The 22,939-nt window shown below is 41.3% G+C and overlaps 2 protein-coding genes across 3 annotated transcripts in view; both read left to right on the top strand.

Annotated features, from left to right (window-relative positions):
• The window catches only part of CCDC57 (coiled-coil domain containing 57), a 23,107-nt gene extending 4,468 nt beyond the window's left edge, over window positions 1–18,639 (top strand). For both annotated transcript variants that reach the window (XM_057380420.1, XM_057380418.1), the window contains exons 2-9: window positions 690–850; window positions 1,725–1,856; window positions 3,501–3,687; window positions 4,372–4,472; window positions 6,625–6,853; window positions 7,517–7,653; window positions 9,573–9,774; window positions 16,751–18,639. In XM_057380420.1, the coding sequence (XP_057236403.1) occupies window positions 1,806–1,856; window positions 3,501–3,687; window positions 4,372–4,472; window positions 6,625–6,853; window positions 7,517–7,653; window positions 9,573–9,774; window positions 16,751–16,974 (1,131 nt within the window). In that variant the 5' untranslated portion in view covers window positions 690–850; window positions 1,725–1,805 and the 3' untranslated portion in view covers window positions 16,975–18,639. The remainder of the gene's footprint in view (window positions 1–689; window positions 851–1,724; window positions 1,857–3,500; window positions 3,688–4,371; window positions 4,473–6,624; window positions 6,854–7,516; window positions 7,654–9,572; window positions 9,775–16,750) is intronic.
• Window positions 18,640–20,771: 2,132 nt separating this feature from the next.
• The window catches only part of FASN (fatty acid synthase), a 40,336-nt gene continuing 38,168 nt past the window's right edge, over window positions 20,772–22,939 (top strand). Inside the window, exon 1 of the mRNA XM_057380410.1 lies at window positions 20,772–20,902. The gene's annotated coding sequence lies outside the window, so the exon portion shown is untranslated. The remainder of the gene's footprint in view (window positions 20,903–22,939) is intronic.

Genomic DNA, 22,939 nt, shown 5'->3' with positions numbered 1-22,939 from the left:
TGTTCGTTTTTTTTTTTGTTTTACAAGATTTTTAATTAGATAGGAGGCAAATAGGGAGAATAAACAATAGGAAGATATGGATATGAAGAAAGTAAAGAGTTTTGCCGGTAAAAGCATAGGTTCTGGGTTTTTAAATTTCTTTTTAAACTAGGAGCAGACAAATGGGACACACTGGATAGAAGGCTGAACTGTGATTTGACTCTTCATAAAGGTCTTGAAGAAAAGAAAAATACGTTTGCAGTTTGCAGGGTGGAGGGAATAAATACTTGTTTCTTCTGTCTGCACATCAATTCTTGTTTTATGTAACTACTGTTACAAAGTTTCTTTGGGATTATTCTCTGCTTAAAATGGTAACTGCTGTAAAGTGCTGGAAACTGCTCTAGGTCAAACTACATTTATACTGTAGAGGTGGCTGGGTAAATTTTAAATAACTTCTTTTAGTTATTGCAAGTGATCTGGACAAGCCTCTGGAATTCGTAAAGGGCTACTGAATGATTGACGTTAATGTGGCATATATAAAAATTCATTTAAAGCCAGTTCGGGAATTTTACATGGAGCATATCCTTTGGGAATGGAAGGAGGAGTTCGAGTGTCTTTAATCCAGCCATTGCCTCTTTTTCTAGGCTGCACTGGATAAAAACTTAGTATTTATTCTGCTGAAATCAACAGCTTTGCTCTGTGTATCATAGGTACAAACAACAACTGTCTCTGGCGGCTGAGCAAGAATGGATTCTGAAACAAAGTAAAATGCAAACAGAACTGAACTGGCTGCAGTTCAATGAGAATGCTGAATGTAACTGGTATCAGAAATCAGAGCATCTAACACACAGTCCTTCATCAAAAAAGGGAGGTGAGAATTTCAAATTAACACTGTTTAAAAACCATCTATTGCATAGAGGGCTACGGAGTTTTTCCACCATGGTGTTTCTCAGGGAAATATGTCTTTAGCCTTCTTTCAAAAAACTGTAAAAGAGTAATTCTGTATTGTGCACAGTAGTTCATCTCATCAGAGACCAAATTAAATTTCATGAACAATCTCTAATAGTGGCCTTTTCTCCCTTTCCATGAAATCAGCTGGGCTTAAGAGATGCTTTCCCTTTGCCATTGTAGCAAAATAAGAAAGATCTCTCGGAGGGTAGCCCCAGGCCAGAAAGGTTTTAAGCTGACAGTACCACTTGAGTTCTATCAAGGGAACAATATCAGCCCTGAAAAGCTCTTGGGTCCTTTTGTATGGAAAAAAAACCCCACTATTTTATGTAGAAACTTCTTCTGAAAAATTAAATAAATGTTTCTTGTTTAGAGACTGTTACACAATGGTCTACCAATTCCCAATGCCCAGTTGCCCTGTGAACTCACAGGTACAGAGGAAACACTCATTTGTGAAGTTTAGAATTAAAGCTGATGACATTTACTCTAGTGTTTTAGTTTGTTTTATCATTGTATTTCGAAAATGATTCATAAGTATCAATAACTGTAGCATGTGAATGCACTTGAGAGGTAAATCAACTTTCTCCATTTCACATAAAGAAGATAAGACAATGAAGCTAAATTATTTCTAAATAATGTCTGTGAAGGCAGTTTTTGATAGAGTCAAAAGGGATGTGCTTAAGTCCCTGTGCTGTATAATTTTCCTTTCCCTTCCTTACTTTACCTTTCCTTTTCTCCATCCCTTTGTTCTTCAGCTAATGACATCCTCTGCTTCCCCTCCCTTCCCTTCCTCCTAGGCTGATGATCTACAGGAAACAGACTATAGCTTGCATGAAGTGAAGGCTGTTCTTTCTGCTTTCACTGTTGAGAGAGAACAGATGATACGAACATCGCTGGATCACAGTATTTCACCTGAAGGGAAGAAACAGGTTAGACAACACTTAATGTAGACATGGGTGAATTCATTCTAAGGTAACAACTATATGGGTCTTGTTTCCACTGGATTTACTGTCAGTTGCTAATCTGTTTCATATGTTTCATTCAAAATACAGACATATCTAGCCTGAAATACATATAGATTAGGTGTCACAGTCTTAATTATGGCTCTCATTTTTTACTCACTGGATATAGACAGTTGTTCCAAAACATGACAACATACTGTACCGTCATGGCACATCAAATGGGAAAAATTAATTCTGGAATGTTCCTGAGGCTCTGTGTCAGTTGCAGTTCAGGGTAGATTTTAAAGTTGTAAAGTTAACACTTGAAGGCAACATTTTGTAATACTAATGTGCCAGCTGTTTAAAATCCCGTTTTGTATCTTAGTATCACTAACTAGTTTTCCTTTCATTGCTGCCGCCTATTAAAATGCATATGTTTTTAAAAGCCATTCAAAATTGCAAAAGTAATGCTGGTTTGAATCATGCTGGAGGATAACGCAATAGGAGTAGAAAACTGTTTTTGGTAAAAGCGTGGAAGAGTATGCTGCAGTGCACTCTACTGGGCAGCTACAGGCGCTCAACAGGGACCAGTTCAGAGCATGCTACCAGAGCTTGCTAAGAAAAAGCAGAGCTTAGCAAGCCTAGTAGTTCCTGAATGCAGACAGCTTTGTATTCAGAAAGATACTTCCCGAAGACATTTTTTATTATGGATAAAAGTAGACTGCTAGGAAAAACTTGCCATGGAGCAAGTTGTGTTCCTAGCGCGTATCGGCTGCCGTTAGCGGTGCCGAAGACCGATTACCGCTTGCGTGGGTGCTCGGGGGAGTCAACCCTTCTTCTCTCTCCCTCATCTGAGCCGCCGTCACCATCAGGCCGGTCCCGGTCYCGCATCGCAGCGTCCCCGGAAACCGCGGAGGAGTCGCCGCTGCCCCTGCGCCTGGCACGAGCCAGCAGCGTCCCCTGCCGTTTGTGCTCGTAACTACACCGAAGGGGATATCAGTCAATGGGCGGGAAAAGGCCGTTACTGGGTTTTCTTTTTCTTGTTGTTGCTGTTGGTGTTTGTTTTGTGTTGCTATATAGATGTCGTCTAGTAAAGAACTGATATTCTTTTTTCCATATATTTGCCTGTAAACCCTGTAATTTCAATGTCATAAGAATTTGAAGGGTGGCGGTGATCATTCCAGGGAGATTCCTGCTTTCCTTGGCAAATATCAGTCTTTTAAGCCAGGATAGTGTGATTGCTAACAGATGATCTCCCAACGACACTTTCAAGAATTTGACAGGTCAGAAGGGGAACTGCTGTTGAGACCGCAAGTTCCTTAAGGAGAAGGGTTACCTGCATGGGGAAGACATAGGTACATCACACCTGCGGAACAGCAATTATCAAACAGAGCCGTCTCTGTCACCACGATCCTCCCCATCTCTGCCTCCTCCTATGATGTTCACAGCACAGCACTTTTTTCCTTGGCAAGTTCCCAATAAACAAATACATTTCTTCTCCTTCCACGGTTCTTTTCTCCCACGTATGTTCATAGGTTGAAAGTATTAGGATCTGTGTGTGTGGTGGTGCAGAGAGAATATGTGTTGCTTATTAATGAAGGGTTCTTTTTGTCTTATACTTATATTTTCCAGATACTTCGGTATGATGATAGAAGCTGTCCGTGCAAAGATATTCCTGCCTTGGAAATAAAAAAGCTGCAGGAACAGAATGCCAGCCTTCGGGCTGCTATTGCACAAATGAGGAAGGAAATGGAGAATCTTGATGAGCAGATGTTGTCCTCTCTTCCTCTAACAGAAAACAGACAGGTTGCAGAGCAAGGTGCCAACTCTTGATAGAGAACTTTAAGTTCAATTAAGGAAGTATAGCAGTCACAGTCACAACCCATGAGGGCTACCCAGTCCATTAGTATTTAAAAGTTGTTACTGTGGGATTCTCAACACTGCACAATATACAAGCACACCGTAGTCTGACATTCTATATTACTAATTACTACTAAACAATCTTTAGTAAAAGAAAATGCATACACATACACAGACTACAAGTCACCACAAAATTACCACTAGAAAGGCAAGCATGTATATATTTTACAAGAGTAAAGCAAATGTATGTATGTTACAACTTATGACAGCGCTCTGGATAGTGAAGCCAGTATATAGAATCACAGAATGGTTTTAGATTGGATATCAGGAAAAATTTCCTTTTGGAAAGGTTGGTTCAAGCATTTGCATAGGCTGTCCTGAGATATGGTTGAATCACCATCCCTGGAGGTATTTAAAAGACATGTACCTTTGGGGATTTGAGGATGTGGTGTGGTGGACTTGGCAGTGTTAGGTTACTGGTTTCACATGATGATTTTAAAGGTCTTTTCCAATCTAAATAATTCTGAGGTTCTGTATTCTGTAACTAGATATTTATATGCATGCAACAGTGTTCTTAAGAAGCTCTTGCTATGAAAACTTAAACGATAAATACATAGACGTTCATATTGTACTCCTCTTTCAGGTCCATCGAACACAAACAATGTTTTAACTGGAACTACTTTGAGCAACATCAAAGTCAGCTCAACTAAGTTGGATTGTGTAGTAAACCCAGACACAGAAAAGGTATAATGAGGTTTAAAAGACCTTAAAATATCTGAATGTGTGTGTGTGTGTGTGTGTGTGTGTGCATGTAATTAAATATATAGTGTATTCGTTTTGTTTAAATAAACACGATAAACTGAAAGAATATGTGCTTATGTGGTTGGTTAGATGAGAGCCAGCAAAGATTTTTTTCGTCCAGACTTACACTTATTCTTTTAGGCAATAAATTTTGACTAGTCATCCCCTGGCACAAGTCGCTTCTGATCTTGCAAGCCAGTCTTGGTGGTTTTTCTTCCCACTTGTAAATGCTTAAGCTACTGTGTATCATCACTTTGGGGTTTTCATTGTAAATCCGTATTTTGTGTTGTTTTTTTTTTTWAAAAAACCAAGTGCAACTTGGTATGGCCAGGAGAAAGTACCCAGTTCAAGTGCTGTCTTGGAGTGCTCATCACCCACAAAGGAAAAACCCACTGGCTGTGGGAGTGTATTTTGCTCAGTTCAAGGGTTTACATAAATGATTCCCACTATGTTATTTTAAAGGGTAAGACCAATATCAGCATTAAAGTGACAGTGACATCTCTTGGGAAAAATGATAATGGAATTGAAAACTGTGACAAATATCTAATACTATGCAAGAAGGAAGTCACTATATATTCTATTCTTCCTGCACCCCAGCAATTTCATGGTGTAGTAAAGAGAGTCTGAAGTAAGATAGTTTAAAAATTAACTTCCAAAAATTAGGGCTTTCTAATTGTCAAGTCATCTGTTAGATCTACGAATATCTGTTTCATGCTTCAATGTTACTATTACGCCAGTAACCACCTAAGTTCAAGGAAATTTAAATAATTGCTGAGTAATGCATGAGCATGAGAGGCCCTGATTGAAAAGGTAGGAGCTTTAAAAACTGAAACAATGTCAATGTTTGAATGAAACTTAGGAGCCTTGGGAACCTTGTGTGGAAACATGCACGATCCACCATGCACAGATGATGTTTAATCTTAGTTTTATCTCTTTGAGGAATATAGAAGGGAATTCTTTGTGTGTGCTGTCGAATTATATTTAGAAAATCATTGTGTGCCACTATAGACAGTACAGATTTAGTTGGTTTGGTTTTTTTGGCCACTTACAGAACTAGGTGAAAGCTGAAGTTTACACCGACTATTATTTTTTTTATTGCAGAAAATGTTTTACAAACTATTGTCCAAGGTTCATTCTGATTTTCTTTGCATTTCTGTAAGTGAGGATAGAGCCTTAAAAAAATGAAATAGAGAATGACTTGTCTTGGAGACCGTAAGATAAGAAGTAGACTTTCTCTGTTCCAGAGGGTTAATCCCTTGCTTCATGATGCTAAATTATAATTAAATGCTCATGGGTGAATATGAGAATAGAAACAACTCCAGGCAGTGAGTTGCACCTTCAGTGTGAAATACTGATTTACTTGTGCTTCATATGTGTAGACACATAGTAAATAGRGGATATGCAGGCCAAAATTTCAAGTGAATCACATGCTGGAATTGAAGCTGATGCTGACCTTGCTGAAGTTGAACTATTGTCTCCTGGCTGTTTCTACTGTCTGCTTTATTTTTTCTTTCTCAGTATATAACAAGCCTTCTTAGATAGAAACTGAGCTGGAAGCAGCCCTGAAAATATCTTGAAAACAATGGGTAAAACTTCATTTTAATTTCTTACTGGATTTTGCAATCTTATCTTTATCTACAAGCTTATCTTTAGCATTCTTGTACACTTTCTCTGTGCTTCTTGCATTTACTAACTGCATGCTAGGGATATACTTCAGGCCATGAAGAATTACAGGCAAAAATACTTCTACCTCAGGGAATTCAGAATCCATTGAGTAACAATGGTAACTAAACATGGCCATTCGGATGTGAAGTCAATAAAGAGAGCTATAGCGATAGCTTTATTTTTTCTGTTTAATACAACAGCATAAACAATATCTGTGGSAATGTCTCAGGCTGTCACAGTATTTTGCTCCACAGTTTAATTTGCCCTATACTGCTAACAAAATCTGGAGAATAGACCCTAAAAATTGGTCTGTAGACTTCAACTTTACACTTTTTCTTCAACTGACCTCTCATGCATACTTGTACAAATCTCTGAACCTGCAGAGTCCATGTTCAGATTATTCATTATAAGCACTATCTGTTTTATTCAGGGGCCAGAACCCAAAGTTCTTGAAGAAAACATGGCAGATTTTGGACAACAGTTACCTGATGTAGATACTAGTGACAGTCATCGGTATAGCGTCAAATGCACTCTACGAGGAATGCAAAAGAAACTCAAGGAAGCAACAAGAAAAATCTCAATTCTGAGCCAGGAAAAGCAGCAGCTGATTGAAATGGGAAACAGACTCAGGGCAGAACTTGGAATGGTGTTAAAGGAAGGTAAATATGTTCTAAAGAAAAGTACTAGCTTATGCATTTAGAATACAATGAGGCAGTCAGTTCAGCCTTTGAACTAGAGAGAGCTAGGCTTTAGTATGAAAACTAGGTGCTGGACCTTACTGATCCTTGATCTGCACAGCTCGTGTGAGACTGTGGTACTAATCCTTGCAACTAAGATTATCCTGTGATAGGAAATGCTAAGATAGAACAGTGAGAGTCTGTATGTAGTGACTTCTGTTGATGAACATCTTAGATGAAGCACTTCCTGGTGCCTAGATGTCAGTGTGGTAACTGGAATTTGAACTAATACTTTGTTTATGAGCAGAAAAGAGGTAGTGTATCTCTTGGAATAAAAACTAACACTCTAGGAAAGTGGAAGAGAAAGAAGAATAGGCTTACTGTAGAGTAAACTTGAATTAAGAGTATATATAATGTAAAAAGATATCACTGTGGGTATTTAGATTCCATGCATAATTTTTCTGGCAGTGAGGCAAAGGTATAAACCACGAGGCCTATTTCTGCGTAGCATTGAAACCATTTGCAATGAAAAGGTCTGTGTTCTGTGGCTCATTTATATCTGCTGTGAACACTTGCTGGAAATGTAATACAGATGACAAAATAACAAAAAAGAACGCCTTCCTCAGTATATTCTCTCCTTTACAGGACTTTGGCATCCTGTTAGCACTAAAAGCTGCACAGTTTGTATTGCCTCTGTTAGTCTTCTACCAAGGGAACTTGTTAAAAGAACACAGTGTCAGCTATCAGTTCTAAAGCATCTACAGCACAGACTCTCAACACAGGTAATGATATGCTGTCTGAAATCTAGTGATAATGGGGTATTAAGCCAGTTCTAATTCCGTGAATATAACTTACCTTAAAATTCTGCATTTAAATTAGTGAGTTTAGCTCAAATCTAACTTCAGAAGATTTCATAGAATCATCRCATATCTGGAGCTGCAAGGAACCCATGAGGATCTTCGAATCCTGATGTCACACAGGRCAACCTAATAGTTAAGTCGTTTACCTTAAGGACATTGTCCCAAATACTTTTTTTAACACAGACAGGCTTGGGGCCATGACCACTCCGTGGGGAGATTGTTCCACTGCTTGACCACCCTCTCAGGGGAGTATTGCCTGAACTTCCCCTTACGCAKCTTTCACCCATTCCCCCGCATCCTATAACCAGACACCAAAACCAAGAGATCATCACCTCCTATTCTGCTTCCCCATCATGGAAGGAAATCGTAGAAAGCAATGAGGTCATCTTCCAGCCTCCATTTTTACAAGCTGAACAAGCCTAGTATCCTCAGCCATTCTTCATAAATCTAGCCATCTAGTCTTTTCATCATCTATGTTGCTCTCCTTTAGATACATTCCAGTATTTCTATGTTCTTCTCGTATTGTGGACCACAAAAATGCACACAGTACTCGAGGTAAGGCCATAGCAATACTGAGCATGGTGGGACAGTCCCTCCTTTTGGCTGGTTTGCTGTGCTGTGCTTAACGCATTGAGGACACGGCTGGCACTTCTGGCCACCAGGATACACTGTTTACTCACGCTGAGCTTGCGAACAGTACAAACCACCAGATCCTTTTTTTCAGGGCTGTGCTTTAGCCTCTTGTCCCTCAGTGTATACAGACATCAATGATTATAGTCCCAGGTACCCAATCCTGCTTTTTTGCTCTCGTTAAATTTCATGTGGTTGGTGATTGCTAAGCATTCCTGTCTATCAGGATCTCTCTGTAAGGGCTCTCTACCCGCAAGGGAATCAACAAGTCCTCCTAATTCAGTATCATCAGCAAACTTAGTGTACGCTCAACTCCTGTGTCCAGGTCATCGATCAAAGACTGAAGAGAACTGACCCTAAAATTGAGCTCTGGGGAGCACCATTAGTGACTTGGCCACAAACCAGATGTTTCCCCATAAGTTTAAAGGGTTCGGGACTTCATAAGTAATATTTTTAAACATGTTCTTCAATCAAGTTATTTCAGAAGTGCAAGTTTATGCACAATAAATGCAATCCTAAATTACAAATTTAATAAAGTTTAGTTTTAAGCAAGCATGAAAGGCCATTTGAAGGATTTGCACCTGTGTTCTAACCTAAACTTTAAAATGATTAATCAGTGAAGATAGTTCCAAATACTCACAGTGGTGGGATTTTAAAGCGCCCATGACCAAATTACTGTAATAGCACCTTTTCCATATGTGAAAGCAGGATATATAGGTAACGCGTCTCATATATTTTGTAATTAAAATACAACCTTTAATAGTTAAATTGCAGCTTTTGTCCGCGAGACTAATGAATAAATTCTGGCTTCCCTGATAGTTCATGGCAGATCTCCCAGTAATTTCAATAATCAGGATTTCACTATGTATTTTACTTAATTGATCAGCAGATTTGTTCCTGCAAGGATTGAGTCAGAGCATTTGATTATCGTTGCAGTTTTGAGGGCAGCAAACAGCGTTCTTTCAGACAGGAAGAGATTGTTGCTCGGAGGTATAAAGCTCCAATAGAATCTTCTTGTACAACTTTCAAAATTAAAAATAATAATTTTCTTTCATCTGGCTTCTGGCTTAAACCTTTTATTTTTCCAAGTCCAAGATGCCACTATGAAATTTAACCAATTTTCTATTGTCTTTGATGTGAAAAGTGTGTATGTCTGTAAGATTGTCTTTGAATTTGAGCAGGTTCAGCTAGATTTCTCTCTTGAAAATCAGGGCCCAGATACATCCTCAGCAACAAAGGCAGAGACATCCTCAAAGATTGTTCAAAGTCAGCTGCTCAGACAGAGTCGTAGTCAAGTCCAGCAGGTCCAGCTTTCTTCATCTAGAGTGCATAATTTTTGCCAAGGTGTTTGTCAAATTTTGGATATGGGATCAAGCCTTTCTATACTCAGTCCTCGAGAGAACACCAGCCAAGGTAAGCCTGCTGTGGAAAGCAGTCACAGGATTTGACTCTTCTAGAAGAGTGGAAGTACAGTAGTGGATTTTGTCCCCGTTCACTATTCTATACATACAGCTGTTGTTAYAGGTCTATCATCAGAATCTGAATGAGTTACTTGAAGGGAACTTCACTGTCGCCAACAGAAGTAAGAATTAAGAGGAATGTCTATTTAGCTCTCTGGCTTTAATGCCATCATTGCAAATACTTCTTCACTTTTATTAAGTACTCCTGGAAAATTAAGTACTCCTGTTTTGACATAGACTTAAACTTAGCCGGGACAGATACAAAAGTGTCTGTCTGAGAGCTGCACACTTCATGTGCTGCTGAGTGACTGTTAGATCAAATTCTAATTTCCAAATCCTTGCTTAATTGCTGCTTTTTTGGCTCGTTAAAGCCAAAGGTGACATCACATGCATAATGTAGTATATGCTGTGAGCATTCCCTAGAATTTTATTGTTCAGTGTAACAAGTTGGAATGGGAAAAAGTAGAAGCAGACACAATTTTTTATATGTGAGACACTGCCCAGACCTACATGTGAGACAGTGTCAGGGTTAAGATGACAGGAGAAGATAAAACCAAGCTCATAGACTGAACATGAATTAGTATTATACTTCTACAAAAATCACCACATGTTCTTGGAAATTTTAGCAAGGGCACCATCTGTAGGATATGTGTAGTAAAGTGTAGCCTCTTTACAGGCAAATTGTTAAGGAACTTTTTAATGGTTTCTATAATGTTGAGCGGTGCATTGCACWTTAACATTACATATCTCAGACTATTGGTCTGTTCATGAAGTAATCCTTCATTGGTAAAACTTTGGGGAACTGTTCTAACACCCGCAGTTCATAGGACAAAAAATAATGGATGTTATTGGAAAAGTTGTATGGATAGCTAATAGCGGAGTATGTTTCCTAGAGGGATTGCAGACTTGTCTTTAGAAAAGGTCTTTATAAAGAGACAGACAAACATTTCTTCAGGATGTTCCAGTAAAGGTGTTTTTAATTTTTATTATTTTTTTTAGTAAGAGATGTACGTTATTTCTCACAATGCGGGAGGGCTCATGTGAGTTGCTCGGGCTCTTTGCCTTAATACTGTTTTTATCATTGTCCTTATTCCTGAGATCTGTCAGTATCTACACAGCAATGTGGCAGTCACTTAGCCTTTTCAAATGAGCTGTATTACCATCACATAAATACTCATGTTATTAACTGCACACAGACTGCYGGAACAAGAATGCAACCGTTGGGTAAAGGCAAGTGATTTGTTCCCCTCTATTCGGTACGTGTGAGGCCACATCTGGAGACTGTGTCTAGCTTGGAACCCTCTCGTACAAAAGACTGACTAACTGGAGTCCAGTGGAGAGCCACTAAATGGCATGGGACCACATTACACAAAAAGAGAGGTTTAGAGAGCTGGATTGTTCAAGAGGAAAATAATTGGTGAGTGGTCTGGTTGCTGCTTTTTAAGTACCCAGTGGGGGATTTTGGAGAAGACAGAACCAGACATTGGGAGATGCACAGTGAAAAGTGGCAACAGACACAAGTTGTGTCAGGATACATTCTGAGCACGGAGTGCTAAGTTCTGTGACATTTCACCCTGAGGTCCTTTCCACCCTATGTTACATCTATTTTTAAACCAGTGTATGAAGGCAATGAACCATCTTTAGCGGCTCACAAGAAAAAATAATACTTAAAAGGGCTTTCAAAATGAAGAGTGGATTATAAGTGTATTTATCCACAACAGCAGTGTATTGCAGGGGCAACATGCATTGACAGACCTGTAGGACTGGAATGGACATGGTGCTGACACTCATGATTCATCTGCTTTTTTTTGTGAGGCTGGGACTGAAATAGGAAGAGTATTTCAGGTCAGGTCTGTATTGACAGGATAAGCAAAAGGATGTCTTTGTAACTTTACTGATAGTGCCATGTAGTTTCGTGCCATTGTATGTGTGATGCAACAACTCTGGCAGCCTTACAAGGACATCAATTTCTTAATATCTAGAAATTTCCAGCTGCTGTTGCAAAACTTAATGTAGATTTTTGGGGATCTAGAAAATAGCAAAAGGGACAGATGATACTGCCAACATGAAATGAGTGAAACATCAATAAGGGATGATATTTTCCTGAGAACAGGTTTTATTTGATCTCTACGTCCAGATTTATTTGAGGAACACCAGAGTGGAACTTCTTATTCAAACATGCAGGTGATGGAATACTGTATTGCAAGAATATTATTTTAAACCCTCTTTTTTGCTGCTTAGCTTTCTCCTCCAGGAAGTGATCTCCTGGATTCTACTGGACTGAATTCTGCTTTTCAGAAAAAAAAAAGGTTATGAAAGCAAAGCCTTTCCTTTTTGGAACATCATCACCTCAGAAGCATTTTACAGAATTTTTAAGTTCTGCTTGTGATTTTTAGTAGAGGCTTGCATTATTTTTCATTCCTGAGCTATGATTAATTCAATCTTTTCCATTTAAAGCAGATCACTTGAATTTGATCCATTCATCGAATACATTGTTACTATGGATAGAACGGTCTTTGAGACAGCACGATTGGGAACTGGGCTTTCAGGTACAAGTGACACACACGCAGACACTTGGAAGCTCAGTGACAAAAAATGATTTGCAACAAGGCAAACAAGTTAGTTTGCTTGTTAAAATTTCTTTTCCCCCATGTTCAACTCCATCCAAATTTATAACACCAGTAGTGTGTTTTGTAGTAATTTCTGGTGAAACAGAGAATTGTAGCATGAAAATTATTTTCCTCAACCTGTTGAACAGTTTAATTCATTTTTTCCATGTACAAAACAGCCTACTGGCACTCAAAATGGTTGGCATGTCAAGTAAGCACTGCAATTTGCTGTATTTCCAACATATTACACAATACAATGACTCAATGTGTTTTGAAGTGTTAATGACTACATCTTAATTACTGAAGTGAACTGTTATATACTTTATTCATTTCACCATCAAATTCAGAACTTGTGTAAGCTTCAAGCAAATCAAAAGACTATGAGATATTCTAATTTTCTCTCTCCTTACTCTATCTGCTAATTTTCAGTTTGCACTGTGGAAATTAGATGGATTTATAGCTTACGTGTTAATTGTACACATAAGTAGAGAGAAGATGTTTAGAAGGACTATATGTCCCTTCAGGTATTTCTATTGTTCTGTATTACTGAAAGGTAAAGAACCTCCTAGAGATAGACAGGTACAAGCCTTGATGATATTAAAGGGCTAGGTAGGATCTATAGGCTATACTCATAAGAAATACACTTCTGTATTTCTTTCTTTTTTAAATGCTCTGCCCCAGAGGTTGACAGCAGGTGAGAGATTTTGGCTGGTGATACACATCATATGCACCTGAATGCTGATGACAAGCCACCCACAAAGGGAAGTTGTCCATCAGAAGAGTTTTATGCTTTCCTCYGAAAATCATGGCACACATGTACAGCCAGGTGATTAGCTTCTGTATGTGCTCCAAGCTTCCTTCATTCATTTTTGGGCTATAGGGCCTTTTCTGATTTTAAGAAGAAGGGGAAGCTCTGTAAATCATTTAGAAAATGGAAATTTATTTCCTTCTATTTAGCCTAATTAAGTTACTACTTGGTATTGAAGACACTAGCTTTTCAGGGGTGGTGGGGAGAGCATACATCACCTGTTAATGTCCAGCTGTAATACTGCTTTTAGCATGAAGCCAGTACTGTGAAGGCTGTATGTGCTATTGTGTGAAAAGTTCTGTATTCGCTCCCACCAGCTGTGCTGGAGTGAGTAGTGACTGGGGTCAGTGCAGGGGGAATAAGGGTGTAAGGCAAGCAGTGTCCCCACCAGCCATGTGACTTCTGCATATTTAGTGTAGATTTAACTTTTTTTTTTTTTTTTTTTCCACATCCCACTATAGATTTTTGAGAAACTCCACCTCCAGAGGTACTCAGAGCCGTGTCTTGGGTTTAATAATTTGGATTTGCATTGTAGCCTAACAAAGAACAGGAATGAGCAGCTTTGAGGGAAAGTAATTTTTTTATTTACTACTTGAGCTTAGATAGGGGTTTTTTTTTGTACTGTAATTCTCATTGTTACATGCAAAGCTCTGTCGTCTGAAATTCCACACTTTATGGATCAAAAGTTATCTTAAGTGTTTCCACACTAGACAGAATTTCAACAGCTTTGACATCACTGACAGTTCTAAGAGCAATCCATGTGGGTAAAAAGCTGGCCAGAGAAAGAATCTGGTAAAATATTAACAAACAGAAAGAGTGCTCTGGCTCTGGCTTTATTCCGGCTCCAATCAGAGAAAGACTCATGATCTCTTTTCTGTGTTACATAAAACTTCATCTTTGAAGTGTTTCACAAATATTAACTAATCCCCTAGTTACATTTTCTTAATTTCTGTGTTCTTCTCCTGAAAAGGAACTTGTTTGAATTGGTGTTCCTTCAGAAGCAGTGTTAGCCATAAGCAAATATCTAGTGACAAATTTCTTACATGAAACTTGCATCTGGGGAGATTTCTATTTGCTTGTATGACGTCTGCATATATCTCTTTCATCCTGAGGAAAAAAAATCTATGAATGTTAATTTCTGACTTAAGTTAACATACATCAAATAAAAGATACGTTAAGSATTTCAATACACCAAACACTTACTTCCATGTTCAAAAACAGTTTAGGTGCTTAGCTATGATCCTGCTAGCTCTGGTTGCCAAGGTCACTTCTGAAAGTAAGTTGGAGTCTTGTAAATTAGGTGTGTTTTTCCATTGGTGTGTAAACCAAGCTACTGCATTTAAATTTTACTGCACAGTGCCTATTCATGCCAATCTTATTCAAGGTTCTTCACAGATGTGAACAGTTCCAAGCAGAACCACAATACAGTAAGGTCTTCTTTCAGTATTCTTTATTCAGGATATTTCACTTTAAACACTATTGCTAATTCTGGGCTATTGATTATTGATATTTTCCTAATTTTTGGAATTATTCATAGAAGTTTGCAGTGGTTGGTTCTAAATTTCTGTGTTAGTACACATATTTGACTGTCCAAAACTTAAAAATAGCCCTGTGGAATGCTTGTGTTCTGTGCTGTTGTTCTAAACTAAGGCCGACTAAGTAGCCGATACTAGTTACAACTGTAGTTTCTCTACGGAGATAAGCATACAGAAGTCTTCAGAGGAAGGGATGCATGTGATGTTATTTTGGCTACTTAGCCTTTGAATTTACAGGATTAGGGCCTCCCACATTAATTTCTGAAAGTCAACCCCCTGGGTGATTACAAAAGACCCCTGAAAACTGAGTATTTAAAAAAACAGACTGTCTGTAAGCAGTGTTAGCTGTGTGCTTTCTGTGGATCTGCTCATTCGTGTTCTTTCGACCACAAAAACGAAGTAGTGGCTGTTGCCGTTCATGAAAATAATCTTTGAAGCAATACCTTTCAGACACTGCTGCCTGCACTTTTCTAAATGGTTGATGTTGTGAAATTCTGCTTTATTATCTGCCAGATGTGGTAGATGATTACTTACTTACTCTAATGATTAAAGTCCATTTTCCAGGCAGGAAAAGACACCCAGCCATCTTCATGGGCTCAAGCATCCTCTTCCATACCCTCTACACCTGAAGGAAGCCACTAGGTGGCAAGCTGGACAATAGGATTTCGAACACACAGCTCAAGAATCCCCTGAGCTTTTGTCACCTGTGATAACCAATGCCACCAAGTGGACTTAGTGCAGAGATCACACCCACATGAGTGATTAGCTGGTTCAAGTTAAGCCTGTGCATAAAAATTATGCTGAAAAGTGTCATGTTTTGACACTAGCCACGGTGTCATGCATAGAGCTATAAACCTTCAATTAGTCAATTCATTCAATATTTCAGGAACATGCTGTATGTTCTTTGATGTAGAATTTTATTTGGACTTTATGTCATGTTCAGTTGACTTTGAAAATTTACCTTCTCACACTAATAACCAATCTTTGTCCATTTATGCACATTTTACGCTCGCTGTGATTGAGTAGTATCTGAGACCACAGCCTATGATGCTTATAAAATTAAATTAGTAGAGAATACTGTAGTACTGTGTTAACGTGCAAGTATATTATCACTACATCTGATGTCTGCTTTGGCTCTCCTTAGAAAATCTGGAGTTAACGTCTCAATGCCTTGAAAAATAAGGACTAAGCGGCTGGAGCCAAACACCTGCAAATATTACCTATAGCTTACAGTGAATGATGTGATTGACCAGTTGCACTTATCTTACCTAATGAAACCTGTCATAAAACTAAACTTCAGTTAGCTGGAAATAATACTTTTTGGAGAATAATATGAGATCGACAGGATGGACTCTGACTAGTGTTAGGACCTGTCACACTGTTTCCCAAACGAAGAKGTCTCTTTTTGAGTTAGACCTTTTTGGGACAGACAGATATTTTAGACAGCACAACCAAAGATTTACATAGTAAATGCTTTCCTAAGCAAGAGAAGTTTTGAAAAAAAGCCCCAAAAGATAATGGTAATAATGCAGCTTTGTCAAGCCAACAGAGATATCGCTGAGCCTTTTATATAATGCATGTCCAAACACATTTTCTCACAATGGAGAGAAGGGTAAACTTGTAAAATGTGTTGTTTTAAAACAGCTGAACGAATACGTAGCGCTTGACTTGAACTGTTACATCGAGCTTCCAGCTGTCTTCTTCTCTTAAGCAGTCTGATGTTAATGGAGAATGAACATGTACAGATGAAGCAAGGATTGAGCAGAAGATACTCATGTTATACCATGGGTATGGAAAGCCTTAATGGACTATTCTGGGCCTCCTATGTACAAAAATGGTTCTGGTAATACAGGATTTTGACAATGTGGCACTGTGGCAGCAGCATATTTAGAGTAAAGCAGTTGTCTTCAACTATCCAATCTGATACTTGGATACAAACGTAACTACAAACTATATATCTGTCTGTTTTTTGAGCAGTGGCGTTTGAAGCTGTACGTTCAACTGAGCAATCTGAAGAATCTCATCAAAATGTCAAAGCCAAGGATGAACTTGAAATGTCAGCTGGCGATTTGACAGTCAGAGGAACAAGGCTGGAAGTTCAGCAGAAGTTAAAATCCAGGAGATTTTCTTGTGCTCATCTATTAAAACCAAAAATCTCTTCTAGCGTGGCAAAAATCCGCAACTATAATATTAAAGACTGATTTCTATGTTGGCAGCATGTTGCAGGTTCACACTTGCTATTAACTTATTTAGACATCTCTAAATCAGATCTAATTATCAGCCTCAGTTTTGTATGTGGAGTTGAGATATTTGCAGGCAGGAGAGAGAACAAATACCCTGTTTCATACAGTGAACCCTAAAATAAAGGGTTAATCTGTGTACATTGTAGGATTACAGTCTTCACTGTTAATACTGATTTATTTTAATTATATATATGTTAAGATTTTCTTGCATCATGGATTTAGAAATGCCCAGTTAACACATAGGTAAAGCCTTGTGCCTTCAGGCAGGGCTTGCAGGACTTGAGCAGGTACTTTGTTGAGAAACTGTAGATGTGATTTAAGCTTAGAAGTGGGATGCCTCAACCTACCTGTTTTCTTCTAATTAACAATGCAACCGTTAATCCTATGCAGATATCTCTCTATTTGAAAGAAAGGGGTTTAAAAAGATTACATCTGAGTCTGTATTATTTCTCATCTTCTGTAGCTCTTTCTACTTGTTCAGGTAGCATAAAAGAGCACAAAATTGAATTTCTGGTGTCACACCAGTAATTTTGTTTTCCCTTGACAAGAGATTGTATGGACTTTAAAGCAGTGAGAAACACTGCTAGTGTGTTAGTAGAATATACTCAGAATCATATGGACACATTGTAAGAAATAAGTCTTAAAAGAGATGAAACGAAAAGAAAACTTGAATGAATTGTGATGTAACAAAGGATATCTATGTAGTAATTAACATGTCAGGAGACTGAAACAAGCAATCAGTGCATTTCTATAGCATTTCCAGTAATGCTGAGCTGTCTTGGGATATTACAGAGATGAACTTTACTATAAGTAAAGAAAACACATGCAAAAAATTCAAGAAAAACTCTTTACTGTGGGGATGTTCAAGCACTGGAACAGATTGCCCAGATGGGTTATGGGGATACTCAAACGCCAAATGGACGTGGGCCTGGCTAGCCTGTTCCAGCTGACTCTTGAGCTGAGGTCTTGGACTAGGTGACCTCAAGAGGTACTTTTCAACCTAAGAGATTCTGTGATTCTGCAAGTGATATCACTGAAGTGAATAATACTTCTCAGTTGCTGCTAAACATATAAAATCTAAACAGGATAAATGAAAGAAGAGAGCTACTTACCCATGAGTGCCCTTTTTTTCTGGAGTGGTTTTTTTTTTTTTTTTAGAAGTGCTTTCCTCCTACTCTTTTCAAGGAGGTGCTCTCTTCAGCACCAGACAATGAGATAGTAATCCATTTGCGAATTTGAATAATTATTTTGTACTACCTGCTGAAAATGTTTTGCTTTAGTGCAACAGTACCGTGATATTATAGTCAGATGCTAAATCTGCAATAAATTTCATGAGATGTTGCAAAGCCAATATAAAGCCTGAGAGACCTTGTGAGCTTCTTTCTAAATCTTTTGATTACTTGAAAATCCTGTCATTTGATTCAACATTGTTCATGAGCCAGGACAACATGATGCACTCCCTTGAATCAGGCCCTGAATGAGCTCTTTCTGTAGCACAAAGCATAGTGGTTTCTAACAAGTGCAGGAATTTTGGCCCAGATCACACCAGTTAAAGCACTCACTGGTTATTTCTAGAAATCAGTGTGTAAATTCTGAATTTTATAACCGCTGTAGATTTTCCTGATTTTGGTTTGTTTTTTGGTTTTTTTTTTTAATTTACACATTTCATAATGAACTACAGAGATGCATAATATTTCAGTGGCATAAGAATCTGTGCATGCATTAAAAGCAGTGTAAAAGAGCAGTTTGTTCCACGATCTTTGCAATACTGCATCTGAGCCTGGAAGACATCACTCTTTATTCCTTACAACATGGAGGTAAACTGATGGGCTGCAGAATTCAGAAATGCTTTTGCATAGGTTTCTATGCAGGTTTTTATGGAGTTTTTTTGTTTGCTTCTCTGAGGGTTTTCTGGGGTTTTTTTTCTGTTTTTGTGGTTGCTTGGTGTGGTGTCCCACTTACTCCCCCTCCCATGTCACCTGGCATGCCTGTTCATGTAGAACTCTTGCCAGAAAGGCAGTTTTAATTTATTCCATTTCCCTGAGAAACAGGTTTCCTTAAGTCAACTGTAGCTAAGGAAAGAAGATAGCTGGGTTGTTTCATTGTACTTGTGATAGAAAAAAAAATATTTCAGTCATTGTACATTTGTTTGAGAGGGGCTATAAGTAGCACGTAACTATGCTGAAAATTAACACAGTATGTAGAATAATAAATAATATGAACATATTGCTTGGATTCTGTGTGGGGAGGTTGTGCTAAGGGTGTACTACATACAGCAGGAAAATTCTCATATATTTTTCTTACGATCAAAATATTTAACAAACTGGGCATTGATTGATTCTTAAGAACCAAATAAGAAGAGTGGCTTAATAACAAGGTACTACTGTGGATACTATTGAATTGTACAAAGAAAAGAGCGCCTATAAAGAATTCAGGCAGATCAAAGAGTACTGAAACGTTAAAAAAGGATATTATTTATTGTTTTTCTTATCAAAAGGTTAGAAACCTGTTATGTTGAGGAATATACAGATAAAGACAAAAGGTCTGCCTCGAGAAGGTCGAAATGGAGCTGCCGAAATGGAGGCGGCAGTGCAAGCGCTAGCAGGAGCGGGGCCTCTGCCCAGAGCCAGTTCTAGCCATGGACGAGGGACAAGGTGGGGGACTCTCTTGCGTCCCCTTGTTCAAGCCCACATATTCCGACCGAAAGGCTTTTTTGCGTTGGGGTGCCATTCGCGGGCAATACAGAAGATTTTACTGTTCGGCTTTAAGTGAAGGAGTGTACGTTACAGGGGAAGTGGATGAAAGGTGCCCACGCTCGGAGAGATCCGCCCCGTACCGTCGGTGGGAAGGGGGCGTACCAGGGGCACGGCGGGGAGGGAATCCCTGGCACCCGCCCCCCGCCTCCGGACGCGCTCTGCTGCCGCCAGTCAGGGCGGCGCGACAGGCCTGGGCACGGGGCAGCGCATCCCTGGCCGGCGTGCCTCCTGCCCTGTGGTAACCCCGGGACCGCGCTCCGCCGGGGTGAACGACCGCCGCAGCCGGAGAGCGACGGGCRCCGCTCGCTCTGCCGGCGGCCCCGGCCACCCCTCAGCCGTCACCACATCGCCTTATCGCTTAGCAACACCGCGCGGGCCCCGCGATTGGCAGGGCCGCGCCCCCGCCCACGTGTCCCCGCCTCCGKATTGGGTGCTGTCCCGGGACTGCGCGTCCTGCCCCGCGTCCCTTCCCTTTGTGCGCCGCGGATGCTCGCGGGCGCTGCGCGATCCGACCGCGCTTGGACCGACGCCTGCCGAGCCTCCGTGTCCATCGCCGAGCCACGGTGCCGGCACGGAGCGGCCGTAACCGCTCACAGTGTACCTACCCGCGGGGAGCTGAGAGAGGGACACGAAGAGGTCCGCGCCCCCGGGGTGTCGGCGCTGCCTCGTCCCCGGCCAGGCCAATCCAAAGCCAGGCACACCAGCAGCGCCCGGCCTTCCACGGCCTCCAGTACGGGGCGGGGCGGGGCGGGAGAGCTTGGCCCGGTGCCGGGGGCCCGCCTGTGTCCGCCCCGGCGTGGCCAAGGCCCCCTCCTCCCGTGGAGCGACTCCGGCGGGCAGGGGTTGGCATCACCCTGGGTCCGACTCGGGGCGGCCCTGCCCCGGCTCTCATTGGACTGCAGCGAGGAGTAAACCGTCAGCCCATGTGGCGTGGCCGCCGGAGGTGGCGACTGCTTAAATACCGGTGGGAGCTAGAGGGAGATAGTGAGGAGAGCGCGGAGTATCGGCCGTGCGCAGCTCGGCACCGGCAGCCGCAGCGTCCACCCGCAGAGCCCGCCCCGCAGCATCCCGACCCCGCGCTGAGCTGACGCCAGAGTCTTCCCGACACGAAGCCATCCGCACCTGTGCAGGTATAGGCGGGACCGCGGATGCGGCGCGGTCAGGAGAGCGGCAGCCCCTGCTCGAGGCTTGGCGGGCCGCTGCGCCCCGCGGGTGCGTCGGGGAGGCTCCATCTTGCCCTCTGCGCGGGGTGGGCGATGAGGGTCCACGGGCTCGGCTGAGGTCCGCGGGCTCGGTCCGCACGACCGGAGGGTTCTGCTCCCTGGCCCCGGGATCGCCGCGTCCTGCTGCTGCCGGCCGCTTTCCCGTGGCCCAGCGCGACTGTGCCGGGGAGAGTCCCCCACCTCAGCGGCTGGTTAACGCGCCGCAGCCACTCGGCCCGCCCGGCAAGGTGGCTGCATTGTGGTGCTGGCCCTCGGCCATCTTGGCGGCGGGCGGGGACCGTGCCGCCGCTACAGCCGCGACCCCTCGCCGCCGGGCCGAGAGCGAGCGGGGACGCGGCCGGGCCCCGCTGCCTGCAGTCGGCTGCSTGAGGGGCCGCGCCCGGCGCGGGGCTGGGCGGCCTCGGCGGCGCTGCCGCAGCTGGGGCACCGAGCTCCGCGCTGCCTCGGGTGGGCGCCGGGGCTCAGCTCTCCGCGGCGTCCCGGGTTAGCGCCAAGGCACGGTCGTGTCCGGCGGAGGAAGCCTGTACGAGAGGAAAGCGGCGCCCGGCATTGGGAAAGGAGGCTCGCCAGTAGGCTCTGTGAATCCATCTGAAAAAGCGTGCCGTGTATGCTGCTAAACGGTTTTTTTCCCACTTCGGTGTAAAGCAGCGGCCCACACGAAATAACCCGATGATCGTACACCGGTATGGATTTGATGATGTGATTCCGTCAGAAACGTGGTGGTCACCTTCTCTCTGGCTGTTTTTGCACCTGTTCAGTTATCATTCCACATTCCTTCCCTAGCATAGGGCCTACGAGGTACTGAATGCATATTTTCCTAGTTAAAAGCTTTATTTGGATGCTTAAATTTAAACAGGCAGTACTAAGGCTGTGTAAGTTAACTTGCATACTCCATCAGACCAGCTYTGGGGGCTTTGGAGCATATCTTGACTTAAAAAATGGGAGAAGAAACCTCAAGCCACCATGAGCAAAGGGTTCAGCTTTTCCTGCAGCCTCTATCCATCTTGAAACAAAATGAAAATAATAGTACATTGTGAAAGGCTGCCTTTAGTGGGTAAATTCAGGGAATGAGGGCTGTTATGGACAGATCTTTGACGAACAGGATATAGTCATACCTGGGACTTAGATTTTTATACAGGTGATTTCTGACCACTTGGGAATCAACCAAGCTKTGTTGATTCCATGAGCAAAGTCTAACTTTTTCTCCTGTAACAGCTTTGAACCAAGTTGTGTTTCCCACTAAGTACTGTGTTTTAAATATGAATACACTGTACTGTTTTTCGTTTGTGTTGTGGTCAAGAGGACAAATACAGACCTGAAGAAGAAAGACGCATTTGCAAGGTCTTCGTTAAATTGAATCTATAACATATAGACTGATGGTAGCCAAATGCTTTCAAAAAAATGAAAGCCAGACTTTGTTTGCCTCTATTCTGTTAAGGGATTTTTGGAGGCAGACATTATAGCTCTTTTTTTTCTTATTACAAATTTTAGAAATTATAAACATTAGGAAACTTGGGTTATGATGTCATCATGCTGAAAAACAAACAATGCTTTTGTCACTATCTGTGCTGTAGAAAGCTATGGGGGAGTCACGAGTGTTTTTCTTTTTACAATAATTAAAGCTCCAAAAAAGATAAAGACTTGAGCTGTCTAGAAACATTAGCAAAGCCGTCTTTAAGGATTCTGTCCCACTGTGATGACAGCTGTCAAAATAACAATGAAGTAAATATTTTGCTCCTGTCTAGGATAAGGAACTGTGCATAAGGCAAAACAAATTTGGGTTTAATTTGTCATTTCTTTGTGAACAGCTATTTCTCCCTCCCTCTCTGTTTTTTCACCAAACTGTAGGTGAACAAGTTACAGCAGAGTAAGTTTCTCTTCGGTGGTTGGCAAGTCAGGTATGAGCAGGAGAAGAAATCAGATTTTACTTTTTTTTTTTTTTTT

The sequence above is a fragment of the Malurus melanocephalus genome, unplaced genomic scaffold (genome assembly GCF_030028575.1).
Source record: "Malurus melanocephalus ecotype Western Australia unplaced genomic scaffold, MMel_1.1 scaffold_453, whole genome shotgun sequence".
In the NCBI taxonomy this organism is placed as follows: domain Eukaryota; kingdom Metazoa; phylum Chordata; class Aves; order Passeriformes; family Maluridae; genus Malurus; species Malurus melanocephalus.
This window is presented reverse-complemented; position numbering and strand designations above follow the sequence as displayed.